This window comes from Schistocerca piceifrons, chromosome 6, assembly GCF_021461385.2.
Source record: "Schistocerca piceifrons isolate TAMUIC-IGC-003096 chromosome 6, iqSchPice1.1, whole genome shotgun sequence".
NCBI lineage: Eukaryota > Metazoa > Arthropoda > Insecta > Orthoptera > Acrididae > Schistocerca > Schistocerca piceifrons.
This window is the reverse complement of record NC_060143.1, coordinates 233,031,251-233,051,754: the sequence shown is the minus strand read 5'-3', so window position 1 is coordinate 233,051,754 and position 20,504 is coordinate 233,031,251. Positions and strand designations below refer to the sequence as shown.

The 20,504-nt window shown below is 36.3% G+C and overlaps 2 protein-coding genes across 5 annotated transcripts in view; one reads left to right on the top strand and one right to left on the bottom strand.

Moving 5' to 3' along the window:
- Nucleotides 1-6,630, bottom strand: part of LOC124802795 (zinc finger MYND domain-containing protein 10) — a 97,622-nt gene extending 90,992 nt beyond the window's left edge. Inside the window, exons 1-2 of the mRNA XM_047263797.1 lie at nucleotides 6,466-6,630; nucleotides 6,283-6,391 (exon numbers count right to left, since the gene is read on the bottom strand). Of these exons, the coding sequence (XP_047119753.1) occupies nucleotides 6,283-6,391; nucleotides 6,466-6,563 (207 nt within the window). The 5' untranslated portion in view covers nucleotides 6,564-6,630. The remainder of the gene's footprint in view (nucleotides 1-6,282; nucleotides 6,392-6,465) is intronic.
- A 305-nt stretch (nucleotides 6,631-6,935) lies between these two features.
- Nucleotides 6,936-20,504, top strand: part of LOC124802632 (anillin-like) — a 155,075-nt gene continuing 141,506 nt past the window's right edge. For all 4 annotated transcript variants that reach the window (XM_047263527.1, XM_047263526.1, XM_047263528.1 and 1 more), the window contains exons 1-2: nucleotides 6,936-7,101; nucleotides 20,056-20,185. In XM_047263527.1, the coding sequence (XP_047119483.1) occupies nucleotides 7,084-7,101; nucleotides 20,056-20,185 (148 nt within the window). In that variant the 5' untranslated portion in view covers nucleotides 6,936-7,083. The remainder of the gene's footprint in view (nucleotides 7,102-20,055; nucleotides 20,186-20,504) is intronic.

Here is a 20,504-nt window from a genome sequence, read left to right as displayed (position 1 = left end):
ACTGCGATGGTATAAATTTCCAACAGCAGAAACACCAGCACAAACAGCAGCAGCACGCAAATGGACCGTCCAAAAAACAGCAGCAACAGAGGAACCTACTACTGGACCAACATTAGCAGCAGCAGAACTAGCAACAGAAGCAATAGTTACAGCATCAAAAACCAACCAACCAGAATCATTAGCAGTCACAGCAACATCAGAAGCAGTAGTTCCAACATCAATATCCAAGCAACCAGAATCACTGACATTCACTGCAACAGCACACAGCAGCAGCAGTGGAAATAGGGGCAGTCATCACACCAGAAGAAGGCAGCCACCCTTGAGAAGCCAGGATTTTTGCTGGGGCAAAACAGTGAACAACAGCACATAACAGGGAAACAGGGAAATGTTTGCAAGCAGAGGAATCTACAACAAGGTATGAAATCTTGTAACAGTGTAAGAGAAAATGCATCAACAGAGTGTAAAGTCACAGGTCAGTTGGATTGTTCAAATCAGCTAAGAATTATGAGTCTGAACATTCAGTGTCTTAAAAACAAGTACCTTGAACTTGCGGTAGCAGGAAATAGTGACCATATTGATTGTTTATGTGTTATGGAACATTGGTGCAGGGACAATGAACTAAACAGCATAAACTTAAGCCAATATAAACTTGCCAGTCAGTACTGTAGGCAAAATGCCAAAGGTGGTGGTGTATGCATTTATCTAAATCCCAAGCTTAAATTTAAGTTAAGATACAAGGCTAAACCATTAATCATAGAAAAGGATTTTGAGGCAGTAGCCATTCAGTTATATAGTTTCAAGAAGAAAATAATTGTTGGAGCAATATACAGGTCACCATCTGGAGATACTGAAGTCTTTCTTAAGACTCTACCATAATTCTTTGTGGTGACTTTAATATTAATCTATTGGTCCAGAGTCCAGTAAAAAACAAGTTTTTAGACATACTAAAGAGCTTCAACATGTTCCCCCACATATCAGCTCCCACTAGAATAACAGATTCCAGTGAAAGCCTAATAGATAACATCTTCTCAAATGTGGACACACATGAAGTTGCAGTTACAAATGTGAATATAGGATTATCAGATCATAATGCACTAACCTGTAAACTCACTGCAACTCCCAAGGAGGAGGAAAATAAAAAGGAGTACAAACGATTTTTCTCTACTGAAAATTGTAATCAGTTCAAAAATAATTTAAAAAATGCAGTTTGGTCAGAGGTCCTGGCACAAACAAACACAAATGATGCTTACAATATATTTGCTTCCACTTTTATGACATACTTTGAAATGTATTTCCCAAAAAAGCTTTTGAGTTATAGATCATCTGGATCCAAAGAGACCTGGATTACACCCGGAATTAAAAAGTCAAGTGAAACCATGAAATTACTAAGTTTAAAGTTAAAAACATGTCATGATCAGCAGTTTGTTGAGTATGTGAGGACATACAAAAAGACTTACCGCAAAGTAATAGCAAAAGCAAAATTATTAAGTAATGATAGATTAATAAAGCAAGCTAGTAACAAGTCCAGAACGATGTGGAAAATGGTAAAAAAAGAAACTGGGGGTCAAACTAAAGAACAGGAAATCAATCTTAAAAATAATGAAAATATTCCCATAGAAAAAGATGCCATGGCAAACTACGTAAACAATTATTTTGTAAATATTCCCCTTACTTTAAGTAGTAAATTTATGCAACAACCAACAGTGACAACTCCAATGGTAAATACCAACATGATGGCAATGCCAACAGATGAGCATGAAGTTCTAAAAGTCATTAAATGCTTGAAATCCAAAATGTCCTCTGGTTTGGATGATGTACCTGTATCAATAATTAAGAAAATTGCTCCATGTGTTGTCAAACCTATAGTGCGCATAGCAAACTTGTCCCTTAGTGAAGGGATATTTCCGGACAAACTTAAAATCTCCAAAGTGATACCTCTATACAAAAATGGTGACAGACATAAAATAGAAAATTACCGACCTATATCTCTCCTTCCAGCCTTCTCCAAAATACTTGAGGAATTAATGAAAATCAGGGTTACAAAATATCTAGAAAAACATAAACTAATAAATAACAGTCAACATGGCTTTCGAGCAGGGCACAGTACAGAAACAGCCATATTGGACTACACAACAGAAATAGTAAGAAATTTGGAGTCAAATAAACAGGTTGTTGGAATTAATCTAGATTTATCCAAAGCATTTGATACTGTGAACCATGTAATATTACTAGAGAAACTTGAAGCAATAGGCATCAGGGGTACTGTTAAAAAATGGTTTGAATCTTATCTGCAAAACAGGTCACAAGTTGTTGAGCTGAGGTCATCCAACAATCTTCACAATTTTAAACTCGTATCTGAACCAAAACAAATTGAAATACGTGTTCCACAGGGCAGCATTCTGGGCCCATTGTTATTTCTAATTTATATCAATGATATACAGGCTCCAGACAGCTCAGCCAAAATTCTACTATTTGCAGATGACACGAGTATCATAATTAGTGATATAAAAGAATCATTGTGTACTACAGCAGAGAAAACGCTCTCATAGATCCAGTCATGGTTTTATTCAAATAAGCTGACATTAAATACAAAGAAAACAAACTTTATACAGTATGGAAGCAAGTGTCAAGGGGAAAATATGTGCCTTATGCTGGATAGCAAACAAATAGAAAAAGTGTGCACTACAAAGTTTCTGGGAATGCGAATTGACCAAGATTTAAACTGGAATGAACACAGTGTGTATCTCACCCAGAAACTTAGCTCAGCATGTTTTGCCTTAAGAATAATATCCAAGGTATGCAGCAAAGAATGTATTAGAGCAGTGTATTTCAGTTATTTCCCATCAGTTGCAAGCTATGGCATAAGTTTTTGGGGAAAAACCAGGTCAAGACTAAATGACATTTCTATTATGCAAAAAAGAGCTATTCGTATCATGACACACAGCCCACCACAAACTCACTGTAGACCCTTATTCAGACAACTAAAGATACTTACAATACCATCAATATATATTTTTAAATGCCTGGAAATGATAAGTAAAAATAACTGCGATCTCCAAACCAACTCAAGCTATCATGATCACAATACAAGGCATTGTAAAGACTTCCACATTCCCTATGTAGCAAAAACTAGAAGTCAGAAACATGTTAGCCACTTAGGAATAAAGCTTTTAAATGCACTTCCATCTCAAATTAAAGAATTGAAAGGTAAAAATAATTTCAAGCATGAAGTAAAAAAATACTTGATGGAGAAATGCTTCTACAGTGTAAATGAATACCTGTCTCAGACTGTGAATTGAAACCTGTAGCCTACTTATTTTTTTAAAAATTCAGACTAATTAAATGATGTTTTCAACTTTGTAATTATGATACTTAGGAAAAATCTGTTAAATATCCATAATACGTTTTTGTGTATATCCATAACAAGTTTTGTGTATAAGGCATAGTTCATTATCTAAAATTTTTTATTGTGAGCATGTACTTTTGTTTTTTGGGTAATATGTTCTTGTACACTACTTATGTACTATGTGTATGTAATTTGTTTGCTGTTTGTATATGTTTGTCAATTTATTATGTGTATGTGTTGTTATGTGTTACGTGTAATCAAATGACAAATCCTATATCACATATGTGATCTACTGGATGCTAAATAAATAAATAAATAAATTCAACAAAAAGTTAAAAACAAAAATCATTGACACACATGTAACTTACTTACAAACCGACTCCAGATTTCCATGCACATTTTTTATTTTTAACCCTTATAAAACATTGCTTTCACACCTGGTCCTGGGCTCATAACCATTTTGTTGAGCATTTTTGGCATTAACATGAAATAATTGTAAAAGGACATTTGATTAAATGGAAAGCCAGTACATACACTACAACCACAGCACATATATGAACACACAACCACCAGAGAGTAACAGTAACAACAAAGGGTCAATATCATTTCATATATCCAAGAGATATTAAAAACAGCAGCATTGAGAAACAAGCTTAAATCATTAAAATTGGTGAAGCTCAAACATAATGAGGTATCTGGAACATGGGACACAATGACCTTCTCTGTGAAAACCATCATTGATTACAAAAACATAGGTTATGTAAAACTTGACTTTTCTCACCTACTGAAGACAATGGATCAAACAATTGGTGGATTGCAATTAAGTGGAAACACTTCTGGAAAGCAGTCAAGAAACAGTGCTAATCCACCCAATGCTATTAACAAAAATATGGTTATGTGAAGTATCAAAGTTTGTGATTGGATAAAGAATTCGTTAATAGGGAGGAAGCGACACATCTTGGATGGAGAGTCGTCAACAGATGTGGAAGTAGGCCTAACTTCAGGCATGCCTCAGAGAAGTATGTTGAGACTTTTGCTCATGTTTTATATTAATGTCCTGGAAGACAATATTAACAATAACCTCAGACTTTTTTTTGCAGATGCTGCAGTTTTCTATGATAAGATTTAGTTGAAAATAACTGCACAGATATCCAGTGATAGCTTGATAAAATTTCAAAATGGAGCAAGTATTGGCAACTTGCTTTAAAATGCCCAGAAACAAAAAGTTGTAAATTCACAAAATGCAGATGCATTTTATCCTATAACTACATCATCAATGAGTCACAAATACAATCAGACAACCCATTAAATACCTGGGTATAACAACGTGTAGAAATATAAAATTAAATATTGAATACAATCACTCTTAGGTAAGGTAGGTGGCAGACTTCAGTTCATTGATAAGCATGTGCATAGCATATGAAGACGTGAAGATCGAAAAGGTTGACAGTGTTAAATTTCTGGAATTACAACTCGATAATACATTCAGTTGGGAAAGGCATACCACAGAACTGCTGAAACGCCTAAACAAGTCTGTATTTGCAGTGAGAATGATGCCAGATGTAGGAGATATAGATATAAAAAAAACTTGCATACTTTGCTTACTTTCGTTCTATTATGTCATACGGGATCATATTCTGTGGTAACTTGTCAAACTGAGTAAAATTTTTTTGCGTGCAAAAGTGTGTAAAAGACTCATTTGTAGTGCAAATTCAAGAACATAATGTAGAAATCTGTTCAAGGAACTTTGTATTCTAACCACTACTTCTCAATATATTTATTCCTTAATGAAATTTGTTACAAGTAATATATCTCTGGTTCCAGCCAATAACTCAGTTCATAGTTTCAGAACTAGGAATAAGAACAATCTACATAAAGACCTAAAGTCACTTATCTTGGTACAAAAAGGGGTCCAATATTCAGGAACACGCATTTTCATTAAACTGTCAGCAACCAATAAAATATTGGTTTCAGATAAAGCATGATTTAAACAGAGTTTGAAAGACTTTTTGATAGGCAACTCCTCCTACTCTATAGATGAATATCTTAACAGGGACTGTTAGGCCAGGTTAAGTAAAAATGACTGTCAGATTTCAGTTTTGACAACACTTGGCCACAACAGTCAAGATTAGGTATTTTGTGTAAGTTAAATTTATTAAAAGTGCATAACAATGTTTCATTTTGACAGTGTATTAATTCTATAAATATTAGTAGTTCCAATTTACTGTAATGTATTCACCTATTTTGACAGTCTCCTGACAAATGATCAGTGTAGTATGTACTGTATTCAAGTGTTTTATGTTATTCTTTCTGACATGTTCCACACCCATGAGAATAATGTCATTTTTGGAATTATGAAACAAAAACTGAATTTAATCTAATCTATACTGTGCTGAATGCATACAAAGAAAGGGCAACACTAAATGGGCACCACGTGTTTCAGACTCACAGGTGAGTGTCACCGAACTGCTGTAAAACCAGAACTAGCAAATGTTTAAAAATAATCAGCAATCATTCTGTAATCTAGGAATATACTTTGTATCAATCCTTTCTGGACCTCGTAGACAAATTAGAACAATTACAGTGTGCATTCTTATGAGAATGGGATGAGGACAAATCTTAAGTGCTGTAATGAGAGATTCCCATTATAGTGTTCTAGCATATTTCAGAACATTAAGTTTTACTTTTCCATAAACATTACAGGTATAATAGACAAACAGACAGCTACTCTTTCGGAAAACCAATATCACATTCTCCATGACTGACACATTAGAAGTTCATTTTTTGAGTACAATGTGTGTGTTTATTCCAGCAACATTTAAATGTATTATTTTATTCATACGGAAATATTGAACACCATAATATAACTTTACTTGTAATGTTTCTGAGAAAATCTTACGGGCGCCTATAGATTGAGTGGGGAATGCTTTACTTACTTTACCGTAGGATATCAACGTATCTTTCACCGTTTCTTCACGCATCTCACCGGCTTCTAAAATACTTTGTTGATGTAATTTTTGGATTCTCTCGTGGATTTCGAACCATCTGTAAATCGGAAACTTTTTAACACTTTCTTAGAGGAAATGAAATTGTGCTGTTAGACGATAGGAGAAATTTACCTTCTTGAACCGAGTTCTTCAATATTAGTCGGTTCTAGGTAGCTAACATAGGTTTCTATTTCACCAGGGTGAATGATATAATTTATACTTTCGGCCATTTGTTACTGTAAACGACTGGCAGTATCCATAAATCGCATCTTCTGGACTCGTCGACGCACTGAGTTTGTTTACTTCGTAATAGGTTTTGAATTTGCCTCCATGGTAACTGTTGTTATGGTAATACATGCGATGTGCCAACATCGGGAGTTCACATTACCTAAATAAAATAACCAGACGTCTCCTTTAACGATAATTCTTTTCATTTCCTAAATGGGATAAATTTCCAATGCGCAATTAGGTTCTTTGAAGGTTTTTCGGTGGATGACAAATTGAGTTAAATTTTTACACTCAAAATACTTATTTGAAACTAAGGTCACTACTGAAAGTTCCCTTACGTTTCATACGTTGGCCAATGATAAGCCAGCGGCGGTTACTGATTTGAGTTCGAAATGGGAGAGCAGTGTAAGGGCTTGGTTTATGTGTTTAGAATTTAACGACGTGTGATGTGTAGCTAAGAAACGTTGTTTGGTTTTGTAGAGGATATAGTCACCCAGATCTTTAACGTGTTGGTAAACAATAATGGATCCTTTTACTCAGGTAACTGTTATTTTGCGGAATATGTCAAGTCTGTTTACACCGACGGGCATTTCCCATAGCCTAATGTAAAATAGTAATACAAGATTCAACAGTCTCTAGGCTGTATTTTCAAATTTCATTTATGGTGCGTGGATGACGCCTAAATATGCCAGAAATTGAGATCTACGAAGCAATGACTGTATACACAGCGTACCTATAAACATTTAAGCAGGAGTAATTTGTTGATCTACATGCTCCATGTGACGAAAACTGCGTACACATTTCTGTTCTATAGTTTTGATGTGCATCCTTGCACGAGCATTCCATCGGTTGCTTTTGTCGATTGTGGAAAAAATTTTTATGACGGCTGAATTCTGTACCCGACATCGTCCAGTGGAAGATTTTAAAATTTATCGCTTCCAAGGAGTGAAGTTACTCGGAAACAAATTTTCTGCCAAAATAAGTGATTTTTGAACCCATGCATCTCAAAAGCCTCACCAGATCCACACTTCTGTTAATTGCTAATTGAAAGAACATCTTTTTCTCTACAAAGCCCAAAATTTCCCCAAATGATTTTTTCCTAGAAAATATACATTTATCCAGCAAAGTTTCTCATGCAAACATAGAGTTTGGAGTGTCAGAAAAAGCAGTATTTTAAAAATGTCACAATGTAGGCTCAATTAAAAGTTTTTATGGTCTGGGATGGATTTTGCAATTACCAGTAAATAAAAAAGAAAATGAAACTGGTGTCTGCATTTCTATGGGGACATGCCGACAGCCTAGCAAGTCCAGTTGTGTGAGGAATGTTTTGTAGGTCCCCAGTCCTGCTGGTGGATTGCTTAATAAAGGTTCCCAAACCTTTGCAGAATATAGCAGAGTCTTCCACCCCGCAACCTTTTGTTTGGTTAGATTGTATTTTTCACTCCCAACCTGCCATTCATGACACAACTACATTAGTGCTCCATAGGTGTTAATTTTTCATAAATTTCAGAAATGATTAGCTCTAGAGAACTGCATCTGCTAATCTATGTTGTAGATGATACTGGTAGATGTGTGCTAGTCAGGATCCAGTCTGTTTCTTTTCAAATTAGCCAGTGAAACGGTCTGAGGATTGCAGAAATGCATGCAATTTTAAGTGCACAGTTTTCCTCTATAGAGATTTCACAAACATTGCCAACCCGCCAGCAGGCAATTTACTAGCCTGGTGTGGTGTCAAAACTGTAAGCTCTAGCTCATCATCAGGTTGGTTTTGATAGTTTGGCAACAAATGACTTGAAGTTCCCTGAGAATCTGTCCACTTTAACTGGTGACTTTCTTTTCTTGCAGCAAGTCTTGAAACCAAAGAAAACCTTTCTTCCGGAGATGCCATGGCTGATTCAGTTTGAGCCTTCTCTACAATTTCATTGATGATTTGCTGACAGACTATATGTAAATCCAAAGTTAAGCGGATTTGGTTCCCCACTGCCCTCTGTTGTGGACTACCTTGTGCAGTAAATTCTTTAACAGTTGCTATTCTAGGTCTAACACATTCTAATTTTCCATGACTTGGTGCAAGAAAGTTCCACTATGCATTTACACCAAAGTCTTTGAGGTGGTGGCACAGGTGAAATTGTTGAAATTTTTAAACTGGGCTGCAGACACCGTACCGAAGTGTATGATTTTTTGCAGAGTTGTTGCTTTTTGTTTTAGTAAATGTACAAGTTTTGTCCAAAAGACATGAAGTAGACATGCATTGTGTCTTGGGCTGTCATTATTTAAACAAACTTTCAAATTGCATTTGCTCATTTTTTACAAAAAAAGAAAAAAAAATGGAAAATTATTTCTGAGACTTCGAATAGTCAGAAATTTTTGGGGTCTCTGGAAAATCTTTTCATGTTTTTGTAACAATCGGAGTTGTTTAACATTAAATACAGCTTTAAGAAAACAATGGAATGCACTGTAGCTTGTCTGTTTTCCCAGTGAAAATCTTGCACAGCACTTTGAACATGGCAACAGTTTTTGAAATAAAATGTCACTGACATTTGCATGTCTTTCACATAAGGACCCTCACTCAGAAAGTATTAAAATTTGGGAGATACAAATATGTAAATAAGCATCCCTAGTATAGAGAATCAACTGGAAGAGTTCAAACCAAATAAATTGCCAGGTACAGATGGGATCCCAATTCAGTTTTACAGAGTGTACGCAAGGGCCCCTTACTTACCTTGCATTTATCATAAGTTTCTCGCCCCATGCAAAGTCCTAAGTGACTGGAAAAAAGTGCAGGTGACTTCTGTACATAAAGGGTAAAAAAGGCCCGTAACATTACAGGCCAATATCCCTAACATCAGTTTGCCGCAGAATCCTTGAATGTGTTCTCAGGTAGAATATGATAAATTTTCATAACACTGAGAAACTCACGTTCATAAATCGGCATGGTTTTAGAAAGCATCGCTCATGGGAAACTCAGCTTGCCCTTTTCTACATGATTTACTGCAAACTATGGATGAAGTGCAATGAACAGATTCTGTATTTCTAGAAAGCATTTGACACGTGCCCCATTGCAGGATGTCAGCTAAGGTGTGAGCATATTGAACAGGTTCCCAGGTATGTGAGTGCTCGATGACTTCTTAAATAATGGAACCCACTACGTTATGCTGTCCTTAACGGTGAGTGTTCATCAGAGACAAGGGTATCATTAGGAGTGCCCCAGGGAAGTGCGATAGAAACATATAGGTCAACAGAAGCATCAGATTCCACCCGTCTGATTTGATCGGTCACGTAAGGTGTCGTGGTGTGTGATGTCATTATGACGTGGAGTTTACAAGTTGGATCTGTTTATAGATATCATCTTGTGTTTGCTGGTGCCATCTGGTGGTGTGTGCTGAGGGTAATGTGTTGCATTGGGTTCATTTGAGCTTTGATGTAGGGTGTGTGAAGTCGTTGGTGGTGTTTGTAGTTCAGGATGTGAGGATTGGATATTTTTTCAGTGCGTTCTCAATTAATTTTTTTGTTTACGTGCGTGGTGTTTTCATTAGGTGTTATTGGTTTGCTGAGTGTGGTGCAGTAAGACGTTTAAGTTACTGTGTGGCTTCTGTTGTTAGGTATGGAAATGATGATGAATATAACAGTGCTGTGTTTTTTATTTTTGTTGTGTGAGTGGTTTGAGAGGGTTTTTTTGTGTGTGGGAGGGGAGGGGGGGGGGGGTAGCCAACCTAGTATGCAGTGCCGGAATTTGTTAGTGGTGAGTAATTTTTTTTTTTATTATTTATTTTTTTCGCAAGTTGTAATATTTTTTGTATTTATGGTGTGTTGATAGTGTTTTAATATCTGTAAGGATGTTTAATTTTTTGGTTTTAGAGGTGTTGTCGTTTTTGTTTTATTTTTCGTAGTTGCAGGTGTTGATCTTTTTGTATCAGTAACTGTAGTTGACCTATACAGGTCAAAGGAAATGACCAGATGCAATTTTTGTATTTGTAGGGGGTATTTTTGTGGTATCGATAGTTGAGGCCGAGCTATATAGGTCAAGGGAAGTGATACTAGTGGATTTTGGTGATGTAGAGGAATGTTGTAAATTATTATTGGCATAATCCGAATAACTGCAGGTAGAGGGGTTACCTTCATAGTCTCGGATGTTATTCAATGTAGCATATGTTAAAATTCAAAAGTAAGAAAGAAGTACATATATTTTTGTTTTCTCCAAAAGAATTCCTGCCCCTAGATACAGGCCTCCAAAGATGACACTGCGAACACCATTTTGAAGATGCAAATTTTCCCAAAATTTTAAAATGCAGTGTCTCTGTAACAGTTCTAGATATTTTGTTAGAGTTTTTTTTTTTTTTTTTATTTTTTATTTTTTTTTTTTTTTTTTTATTTGAAAGGCAATTGCTTTATGATTATGGTATCCTCCAGTTGGACATATTTGTCAAAGTTCTTTTACTGTCGCCTTTTGAATTTTTGTGTAATTTACAGTTTTTTTTCCAAAAATGCCAATCTAGAAATGTTAATTTTTTTCTGTTAATTAGTACCATGTAGTACTATATTCTCTGTAATGGAGAGCTTCCACCTTTAAGTTTGACAGGTTTTATTTTACAAAAAAATATATATATATATTTTTTTTTTCCTTCTTCCCCCCCCCCCCCCCCCCCCCCATGGTAATGTATGCCTTCACTGAAGTTGTTTATTACTAATTTCTTTCTTACAATGTTTATTTCTATTGTCTTTGTTGCAGATTTTTGTTACACTTTGTGGGACTAGTGCAGCAGGGGATACAACCCGTCGGCTTTGGACATTGACGTCACAAGTTGCCAATCGAGAAGCGATTCTTCTTAGTGTTGTAGCTCCCTTCAGTGGCTGATAAGTGTTTTTTGGCTTTAAAAAAAAAAAAAAAATCTCACGAGATAGAATAAACAGATCCACTTTATTAAGCAATCAGTAAAAAAAACGAAACTGAAACATAACAGCAAAAGCGAAAATGGTAAACTGCTATCTGGCGACTTGTGACGTCGTTGTCCAAAGCCGACGGGTTGTATCCCCTGCTACACTAGACCCCACTTTGTTGTAGTTTCTTGTCACTTTCTTTGTCACTGTTGCTCATTGCAGATTTATGTATTGTAGTTGTTCAGTGCTAATATGAAGAGGCTTCTAAGAAAGCTGAGACCATCCAGTGAGTTCTGTGTTTTCGTGAGGAATTTGCCAGTTGACACAGTTGCAGTGTGTTTTGTGAAAATGGCTGTTTGAAATGTGTTCTGACTGGGGCCACAGGAGAGTGAAGTGTGCTGACTATTTGCATATCCATAAAGAGTGATATATGAGACTAACAAAAAAACAGACTTTGTTTAGGTTGGGAATAAGTGTCCCCATTTGAAGACTGTTTCAAAGTGAAGATGTTTCCAGTGACGACTTTTTGTGTTCTAAATGTTTTGACAGAATAACAACAAATATAGTATCTCAACAAGGTGAAGCCTCCCATGGTGCAGATTTTGCATCAATGGAGGAAGAATGAAATACCCTGAATCAGTCAACTACAGAGGTAGGTGTTAGTTCTGTTAAGGAACTGTGGTCGGTGAAGTTGAGTCATAAGCTCTGTCCATCAAGAAAGTAAAACTGACCACACTCTTCAAAGTAGAAATTTCATCTTCAGAAGAAAATGAACCAAAGCACCCTTGCACCACTTGCCAGGAATTTTTCACAAATATCAATTCAGCTGTTGAATATTGTGCATCCTGCAGTGAAAAGGTGCAAGTTTTAACTATTATTCCAGAGACATTTTCAAAGAAAACCATTTTGAACCACGTTCCATCAGTATCAAAGTACATGGTAGACAAATCAAGAAAAACGAGGTCTGTAAAAGAAGTCTTTGGAAGACCAGATCCCTAGTATGGTCATCCTGTAGAAGCAGCTCAAGTTCAAGTAGTGCAGTCATTTATCTGGAAGATAAAAGTGACTGTTGTCACCAGAGTGCCAATAAAAAAGACACAATAAATGTAATAGATGAAGGTCAAAATGATGTTAAAGTAAAGAGGTACATGACTCGCAGTATTAAAGATACTTTTGCAGTTTATAAGAGCAACCATACAACTTCACATATTGGAAGATCTAAATTTTATGCGCTACGACCTAAGTGGGTTGTTCCACACACACCTAGAAATGTCTCTTTGTGTGTGTAACTTTGAAGAACTTATTGGAGCACATTACATACGACACCTTGGTTGGGCATGTCAAGTCGTTAGTAGTCTGTGGCGTAAAGTGAGAGACTTGTTTGTTTCAAGAATGTGGTGACTGCTCAGGAAAGGGAGGACTGTCTTTACAGACACGTGGCCTGGAAAATGTAGCAGATAAATCTGCAGAAATTACGTATGAGGCATGCTAGGAAAATAAACTAATTAATAAAACTGTTGCCTTTGACAGTTTCATTGATGAACTTGGTAAATGGTCGGTGAAAGCAGTAATGCACCAGCATCTGAAGAAATTGCAGCGGCAACAACAGCATTAGTTGTGTCCTGCTTGACGCAATCACATTTAATATCTGGGCATAACATTGCAAAGTGATATGAAACGGAACAAGCATGTAAGGATTGTGATAGGGAAGGCAGATCGTTTACTTTGATTTATTGTGGGGATTTTGTGAAAGTATGGGTCTGCATAAACGGTGCTAATGCGACCCATGTTTGTATACTGCCCGAATGGTTGGGATTCATACCAGGTCGGTTTAAAGGAAGACATCAAGGCATTTCAAAGGCTGGCTGCCTCTGTTACAGAGATGCTTCAGGAACTCTAATGGGTATACCTGGAGGGGAGACAATATTGTTTTTGAGGAATGCTATGAGAAAATGTTGAGAACTGGCATTTGAAGCTGACTGCAGGGCGATTCTGCTACCATCAACATACATTTCGTGTAAGGACTTCAGAGCTAAGATACGAGAAATTAAAAGTTCTTCCAGGGGCATATAGACAGTCATTTTTCCCTCATTCTATTTGAGACTGTAACAGGATTCCTTCTGCCACACATTGTACAGTGGCTTGCGGAGTATGTGTATAAACCACGTTTATTGTTTAGCAGACGTGCACACTGTACTTGAGCCAAATCTGAAATGGTGGAGTGTGGATATTTAAACCACTTGACATGGAAACACACCAATACTATCTCTTAATTAAAAGAAATATGCGGAGTTGTGGGGATTATGTATAAATTTAGTATTGTGACTACACAACTATTATATGGACATATGTGATTAGTAATCATAAACCTGGGTCTGTTTTGTTGTGTAGTGCCAAGAAATCTTCAGTGCAGTGTCACCCTTACCAGAGTTTTAGTAATTTCGCTGTCGTGCTGTACATTTCCTCTACCTCCCCACTCCGTACTTCTTTCCATTTTACTCATTTTTGGGGCTCTATTGCCATATATCCCTCCTGATTTAGACTTAGTTTTCCTAAAGTGCTCCTTGCAGGGGCCAGAATGATTCCTCCAGCAGATCAACCACTAATGCTTCGCTTCAGTAAGTACTTGGAACAGTTGAATGAATATGAATAACATATTCGTGCTTCACATTAGGTTTGCTGCAATTTATGTTTATCATGTACATTCCTAATGTTCATATGGAAAACTGGAACTTGCAGTTTCACCCATCTTCTTTGATCTGTGACATCTTCAAGATGGTGGATGCGAAATATTTAACTCCAGCAATAAAATTAAACTAATGGGACAGCTGTGGGAAGTAGAGGCTTTTGGACGGGGACAACTAAATGGAAGACAAAAAGTAACGACACCATTTCAAAACAAATATTAATCCAAAAATCAAGCCCATGAAATTTGCACCATGTAAGTTAATACAACCAAAAATTGCAAAAATGAAGGCGTTGGTATCATAAATTCCAGTTGATGTATATAGCTCAAAAAAAGCCCTTGATATAAGGGACTCGCACACACAACTCTAAAACCCGGTACCGCAAATTTCATATGATGTATCTGCCAGCTATACCTAGGCCCATTGCACCAAACACTAACATAATCCAATCATCAAATACATTATCCAGACCTTCACTTACCCTATCTATCTAAAATAATGTTGACAATACAATAAACCAAAACTCATTTGCATAAGTAATGTAAAAAATGTAACCTATTCCGTGATGGTAAGATCTGTAATACTTACCAACCACAGTACAGTGCATTTGCCAAACAGGAACAAGAAAAACCCCAAAATACGTGAAAACTTACATCATCACCGATTTAAATATACAAAAAACTATGAACATAAAAACAAACACACACACAGCAATAAAAAATAAATAAAACAACAAAAAATACTTTCCAACCAAAGCAACTGCATGTAAATCTAGGCTCTCACCCCCGTACACAAATCATTGAAAACAGGTGGGCATTTGGTAAAGCACTTTGTACTCATTACCACAAAAGTAAATATGAGGTGCAATTCTCACCCCCGTACACAAATCATTGAAAACAGGTGGGCATTTGGTAAAGCACTTTGTACTCATTACCACAAAAGTAAATATGAGGTGCAATTCTTTCTCTTCCAGAAGGGCTGAAACATCTGATAAGAGGAGTAGAAGTTGGAAATGACGTCTAAAAATCTTGATTTCATATTTACCAACAGTAACAATGAAAACTTGCCAACCTTTCAAAGTCAAGTATTTGAGAGAGTCTATCAATGTTTACAATGCCCATTTTTTTTACAAATTATTTTTAAACAGAGATTAGTATTCTCAGCAATAAACATGACTTGCTGATACTGTTCTCATTCAGTCATCAATTGTCCATGCTGGGTTTTGTCTATACTTTCTATTAGTACAGTCTTGATGGTGACAATTGCTTTTAATTGTGCATTGGTTGTCAGTTGTCACTGAAGGCTTTGGTTAATCCAAAGCAGACATACACAAATCAATGCAAATCTTACATTGTAAACATTTTTTAGTCAACTCAGAACTGTTGATGGATTGTATGTTGCTTTCTCTATTCAGGAGTGAAACTGAGCTGCTGGAAGATTCTCTGCAGATGGATTGGTATTCAGTTGTAACATGGGAAGGAGGGAGTTGAGTCTTTCACTTTTATCTACACTGTTATAAATGTGTATTATTATGGCATCCTTCAGTTTTCCAGGAAATACATGTACAGTCCACCTAATGAACAAAGATCTCTGATTGTTAAAGGGGGCATGGTGTGGGCACTACGTGTTCAGTCGTGTAACACAATTTTGATTATGTTCCTCAGTGTTGCCACTTTTTGTAGGTGACTGTGGCTTTCAGGTAGCACTGATGGCAGTCTTTCACACCTCATGCTTGACAGCTGGCAACATCAATGCCAACAGCCAGGAATTTTCTTTTGTCAATCAGATATAGGTTCTTTAGTGGTCACAGAGCTAACATGTGTAAGAGGTGTGTACCCAGGTCAGCACAAGATTTTTGGTACTTTGATTGGAATATGGTCGTAGTTAGAAGAGTTGCTGCTTTTCGATTTTCGTGATATCTTCATCTCTTGATTTGGCAAAGCTGATACCTGCTGGAGGAGTATGAAATGCTTGCTTTAAGTCTTAATAGGTGTGCTTGTGATGGTTCAGTTTTTGTTCCTGTATTCTATTTTATGTTTTAGGATGAATGTATTGGTCAAAGATTTCGAGCTAAAAATCAAACAATCGTCCATCTTACATCTATTATGAACAGCTATTTAAACTATGGTATATCATTTGCTTTAATGAGTTTATTTCTTGCCTGATGATACCATGCACTGCCTTTGCTGTGTTTTTGAAATTTTGTATTGTTGTACATAGTAGCTACATTGGTTTTGCTGTTTTTTTTTATTGCAGAGGGAAAATTGAAATATTGCTTGTAGGCCTTATGCATTTTAAGTCTTGATTAGGCCTTCTCTTTTCCTTGCAAAAGCTGTTTTTATCCCAAATGTTAATTTCTTGCTGCCACTGTAATTGTTACTGTGCTTTTACAAAGAGAAACAGGATTCACAGTGTTTTGACAATATTTTTAGGAAGGTACTAAATTACAAAGTTAAAATGCCATATTTAGTGCTGTTTTATTCTTGTACATGTGTTCTATGAAACTATGCATTTTGATTTATGTGCCACAGTTTTAGTATTGTGTGAGTTGTTCTATAGTGTTCGGAAGTGTGATGTTGGCAGGTAAGTGTGTTACCATACAATTTCTTAATGAAATTGAAAGCATTAGCTATGGGCTTCTTGCTTAACATCAAAATTGTTGTAAGTATCTATAGGTATACATAGAGTTCAACATTCATAGAGCTGTTCAGTGCTGTAGGATCAGTCCCTATCGAAACTTGTCGCGAAATTGAAGTAGATACTTCTTGTGAGTTAGTATGGGCAGAATCGAAGACAGTGCTGCCAAAGCAGATTTACTGAACACAGCCTTCCGAAATGCCTTCACAAAAGAAGACGAAGTAAATATTCCAGAATTTGAATCGAGAACAGCTGCCAACATGAGTAACATAGAAGTAAATATCCTGGGAGTAGTGAAGCAACTCAAATCAGTTAATAAAAGCAAGTCTTCTGGTCCAGACTGTATATCAATTAGGTTCCTTTCGGAGTATGCTGATGTATTAGCTCCATACTTTACAATCATATACAACCATTCGCTCGACGAAAGATCCCTACCCAAAGACTGGAAAGTTGCACAGGTCACACCAATATTCAAGAAAGGTAGTAGGAGTGATCCACTAAATTACAAGCCCATATCGTTTACGTTGATATGCAGCAGGATTTTAGAACATATATTGTGTTCAAACATTATGAATTACCTCGAAGAAAACGGTCTATTGACACACAGTCAACATGGGTTTAGAAAACATCGTTCCTGTGAAACACAACTAGCTCTTTATTCACATGAAGTGCTGAGTGCTATTGACAAAGGATTTCAGATCGATTCCATATTCCTGGATTTCCGGAAGGCTTTTGACACTGTACCACACAAGCAGCTCATAGTAAAATTGCATGCTTATGGAATATCGTCTCAGTTATGCGACTGGTTTTGCGATTTCCTGTCAGAGGGGTCACAGTTCGTAGTAATTGACGGAAAGTCATTGAGTAAAACAGAAGTGATTTCAGGTGTTCTCCAAGCTAGTGTTATGGGCCCTTTGCTGTTCCTTATCTATATGAACGATTTGGGAGACAATCTGAGCAGCCGTCTTCGGTTGTTTGCAGATGACACTGTCGTTTATCAACTAATAAAGTCATCAGAAGATCAAAACAAACTGCAAAATGATTCAGAAAAAATATCTAAATGGTGCAAAAAGTGGCAGTTGCCCCTAAATAACGAAAAGTGTGAAGTCATCCACATGAATACTAAAAGGAACTTGTTAAACTTCGGTTACACAATAAATCAGTCTAATCTGAAAGCCGTAAATTCAATTAAATACTTAGGTATTACGATTATGAACAACTTAAATTGGAAAGGACACACAGAAAATGTTGTGGGGAAGGCTGACCAAAGGCTGCGTTTTATTGGCAGGACTCTTAGAAAATGTAACAGACCTACTAATGAGACTGCTTACACTACGCTTGTCCTTCCTCTTTTAGAATACTGCTGCGCGGTGTGGGATCCATACCAGGTAGGACTGACGGAATACATCGAAATAGTTCAAAGAAAGGCAGCACGTTTTGTATTGTCGCGAAATATGGGAGAGAATGTCACAGAAATGATACAGGATTTGGTCTGGAAATCATTGAAAGAAAGGTGTTTTTCGTTGCGACAGAATCTTCTCACTAAACTCCAATCACCAACTTTCTTGTCCGAATGCGAAAATATCTTGTTGACACCGACCTACATAGGGCGGAATGATCACCACGATAAAATAAGGGAAATCAGAGCTCGTACGGAAAGGTACAGGTGTTCATTCTTTCCGCGCGCTATACGAGATTGGAATAATAGAGAATTGTGAAGGTGGTTCGATGAACCCTCTGCCAGGCACTTAAATGTGATTTGCAGAGTATCCATGTAGATGCAGATGTAGAAACAATCAATTCTGTTTAATTTTTAACTTTCAAATCCTTATTTTATTTAATTTTATTTTTTAATATTTGACAGGACGTATGTAGTTAACAAGTACTGAAAGTTCTAGGAGGTTTTCATTTGTGCAGCATTGCCACAAGAATCAAAAAACATCTTTATATTAGGCAATTTTTCCTTTGCTACCAAGGTCACTGTTAACTGGAAAACATTCTAACAGCTGTAAATGGAGATATAATTCATATTGCGTTTAGGATTATCACCATTGTAGTATACAACAGAATGACGCACTGTGACTTGATCCAGTCATAAGACTTAGTTTCATATTAAGCACAAATGAGTAATGTTCAGCAGAATCATAAGGGATAGGGGCTTGTGCCTCTCGTAAGCTATTTTGTATAACCATAAAGTTGATTTGCGTCACTTTACAGACCAAACGTGAACCAACAGCAGAAGCTGAGGCCAGTTACTTTCAAAAGCAGCTTTGATGATTATTAATTTAATATAGTTTCAAAAGCAGCTTCGATGATTATTAATTTAATATTACCAGGACATACTGAAACAAATCAATTCACTTGAAAGGTTAAGAGAATTTCTCGTTTAAGGTACGAGTGATAATAGGCTATCTCTAAACATTACCTAATTTAACTGAGGTTGGTTAGTTTGATGTGGTCTCATCCAGTTTGCATGGTTATAATTGCTGTGTTTAACCATAAAAAGAAGAGCAGCAAAACAGTGGTAAATTGCCTCACATTTATGTTATTACATGTTTCAGTCGAAAGAAAATGTTTGTAATCTCCTTTATCTTGGTCCAAAAATTCAGTGCTAACTACATTTTGGCATCTGAGGACACTGCCTAGTTTGATTCTAGCCTACTTTGGAAGCAGCCATGCATAATGCAAATTTTATAATCCGTGTGCTCTCACAGTGAACTATTTTAACACCTACCTCTTTTTGCCATTTTAACAAGACAGTCCATTTTCTCTTTCCAATCTCCTCCATCCACTTCACTAGTGACACTGAGAGATATTCTTTGGAACTTTTCTCCTCCTCTTCCAATGTCACAGCAGATTTAAAGGCTTTTCTAGTGACATTAGCATAAAAGTACCTGTTGAGAACTGGCTGTGTTTATTTTTGTGGATAACTCAGGAGTAACTCGATGAAAAGTGAACCCTAGTGGAAAATTTTGAAGTGCAATAAATTTTGACTTCATATATATGGTACTCTCTCCACATTATTTGGTTATCCTTTGAAATTTCTGTTCCTCCTGCCACATATTCCCAGTCATTAAAGCATTTATCATAGGCATCTGATATTTGGCCATGGCTGGTGTAAACTTAGGCTTTATTATTATGGCTTCATGGTACTAACAGTTGTTTTATATTTTGTAATGTGTGTGTTGCCTAATCGGATTGTTTAATCTTTGGAGGGTATGAGTTGATTTTGTCATCTGTATTAATTTAATACAGTGACATCTCTGTTCTAAAATGTTGTTTCAATTTTCAGAGAATGTTAGAGAGGGCAAGAGCACGGAAAGGAAATATGGGTCATTCATCTAATGAAGAGAGTACTAGAAGAAGCCCACTGCAAGAGACAAGCAATTTATCAGAACAGAAATTAAAAGTGACAGCAGAAGGTATTGCTCAATTTTAACTGTCTTTTTAATTATCTGAGAACTGGTAACAGAGAGAGATTGATTTACAAATAATAGTATCATACCAAAAAAACTGCATAATATTCTTTTCTTATGTCATATTTTAAAGGCTTACATTTTCAATATACTGTGCCAAACTGGGTGAAATCTGAATAAAATGCTTTTGTTGCATCATATGAAAATAATTGAAATAGTCACTCTAAACCATTAGAGTGTTAATACTCACTTCATATTTCATATTAGGGTTAACTGTCTTCATACAAAGCTCTGAAAATATTTGCAAAAGTGATTTATGTGATTA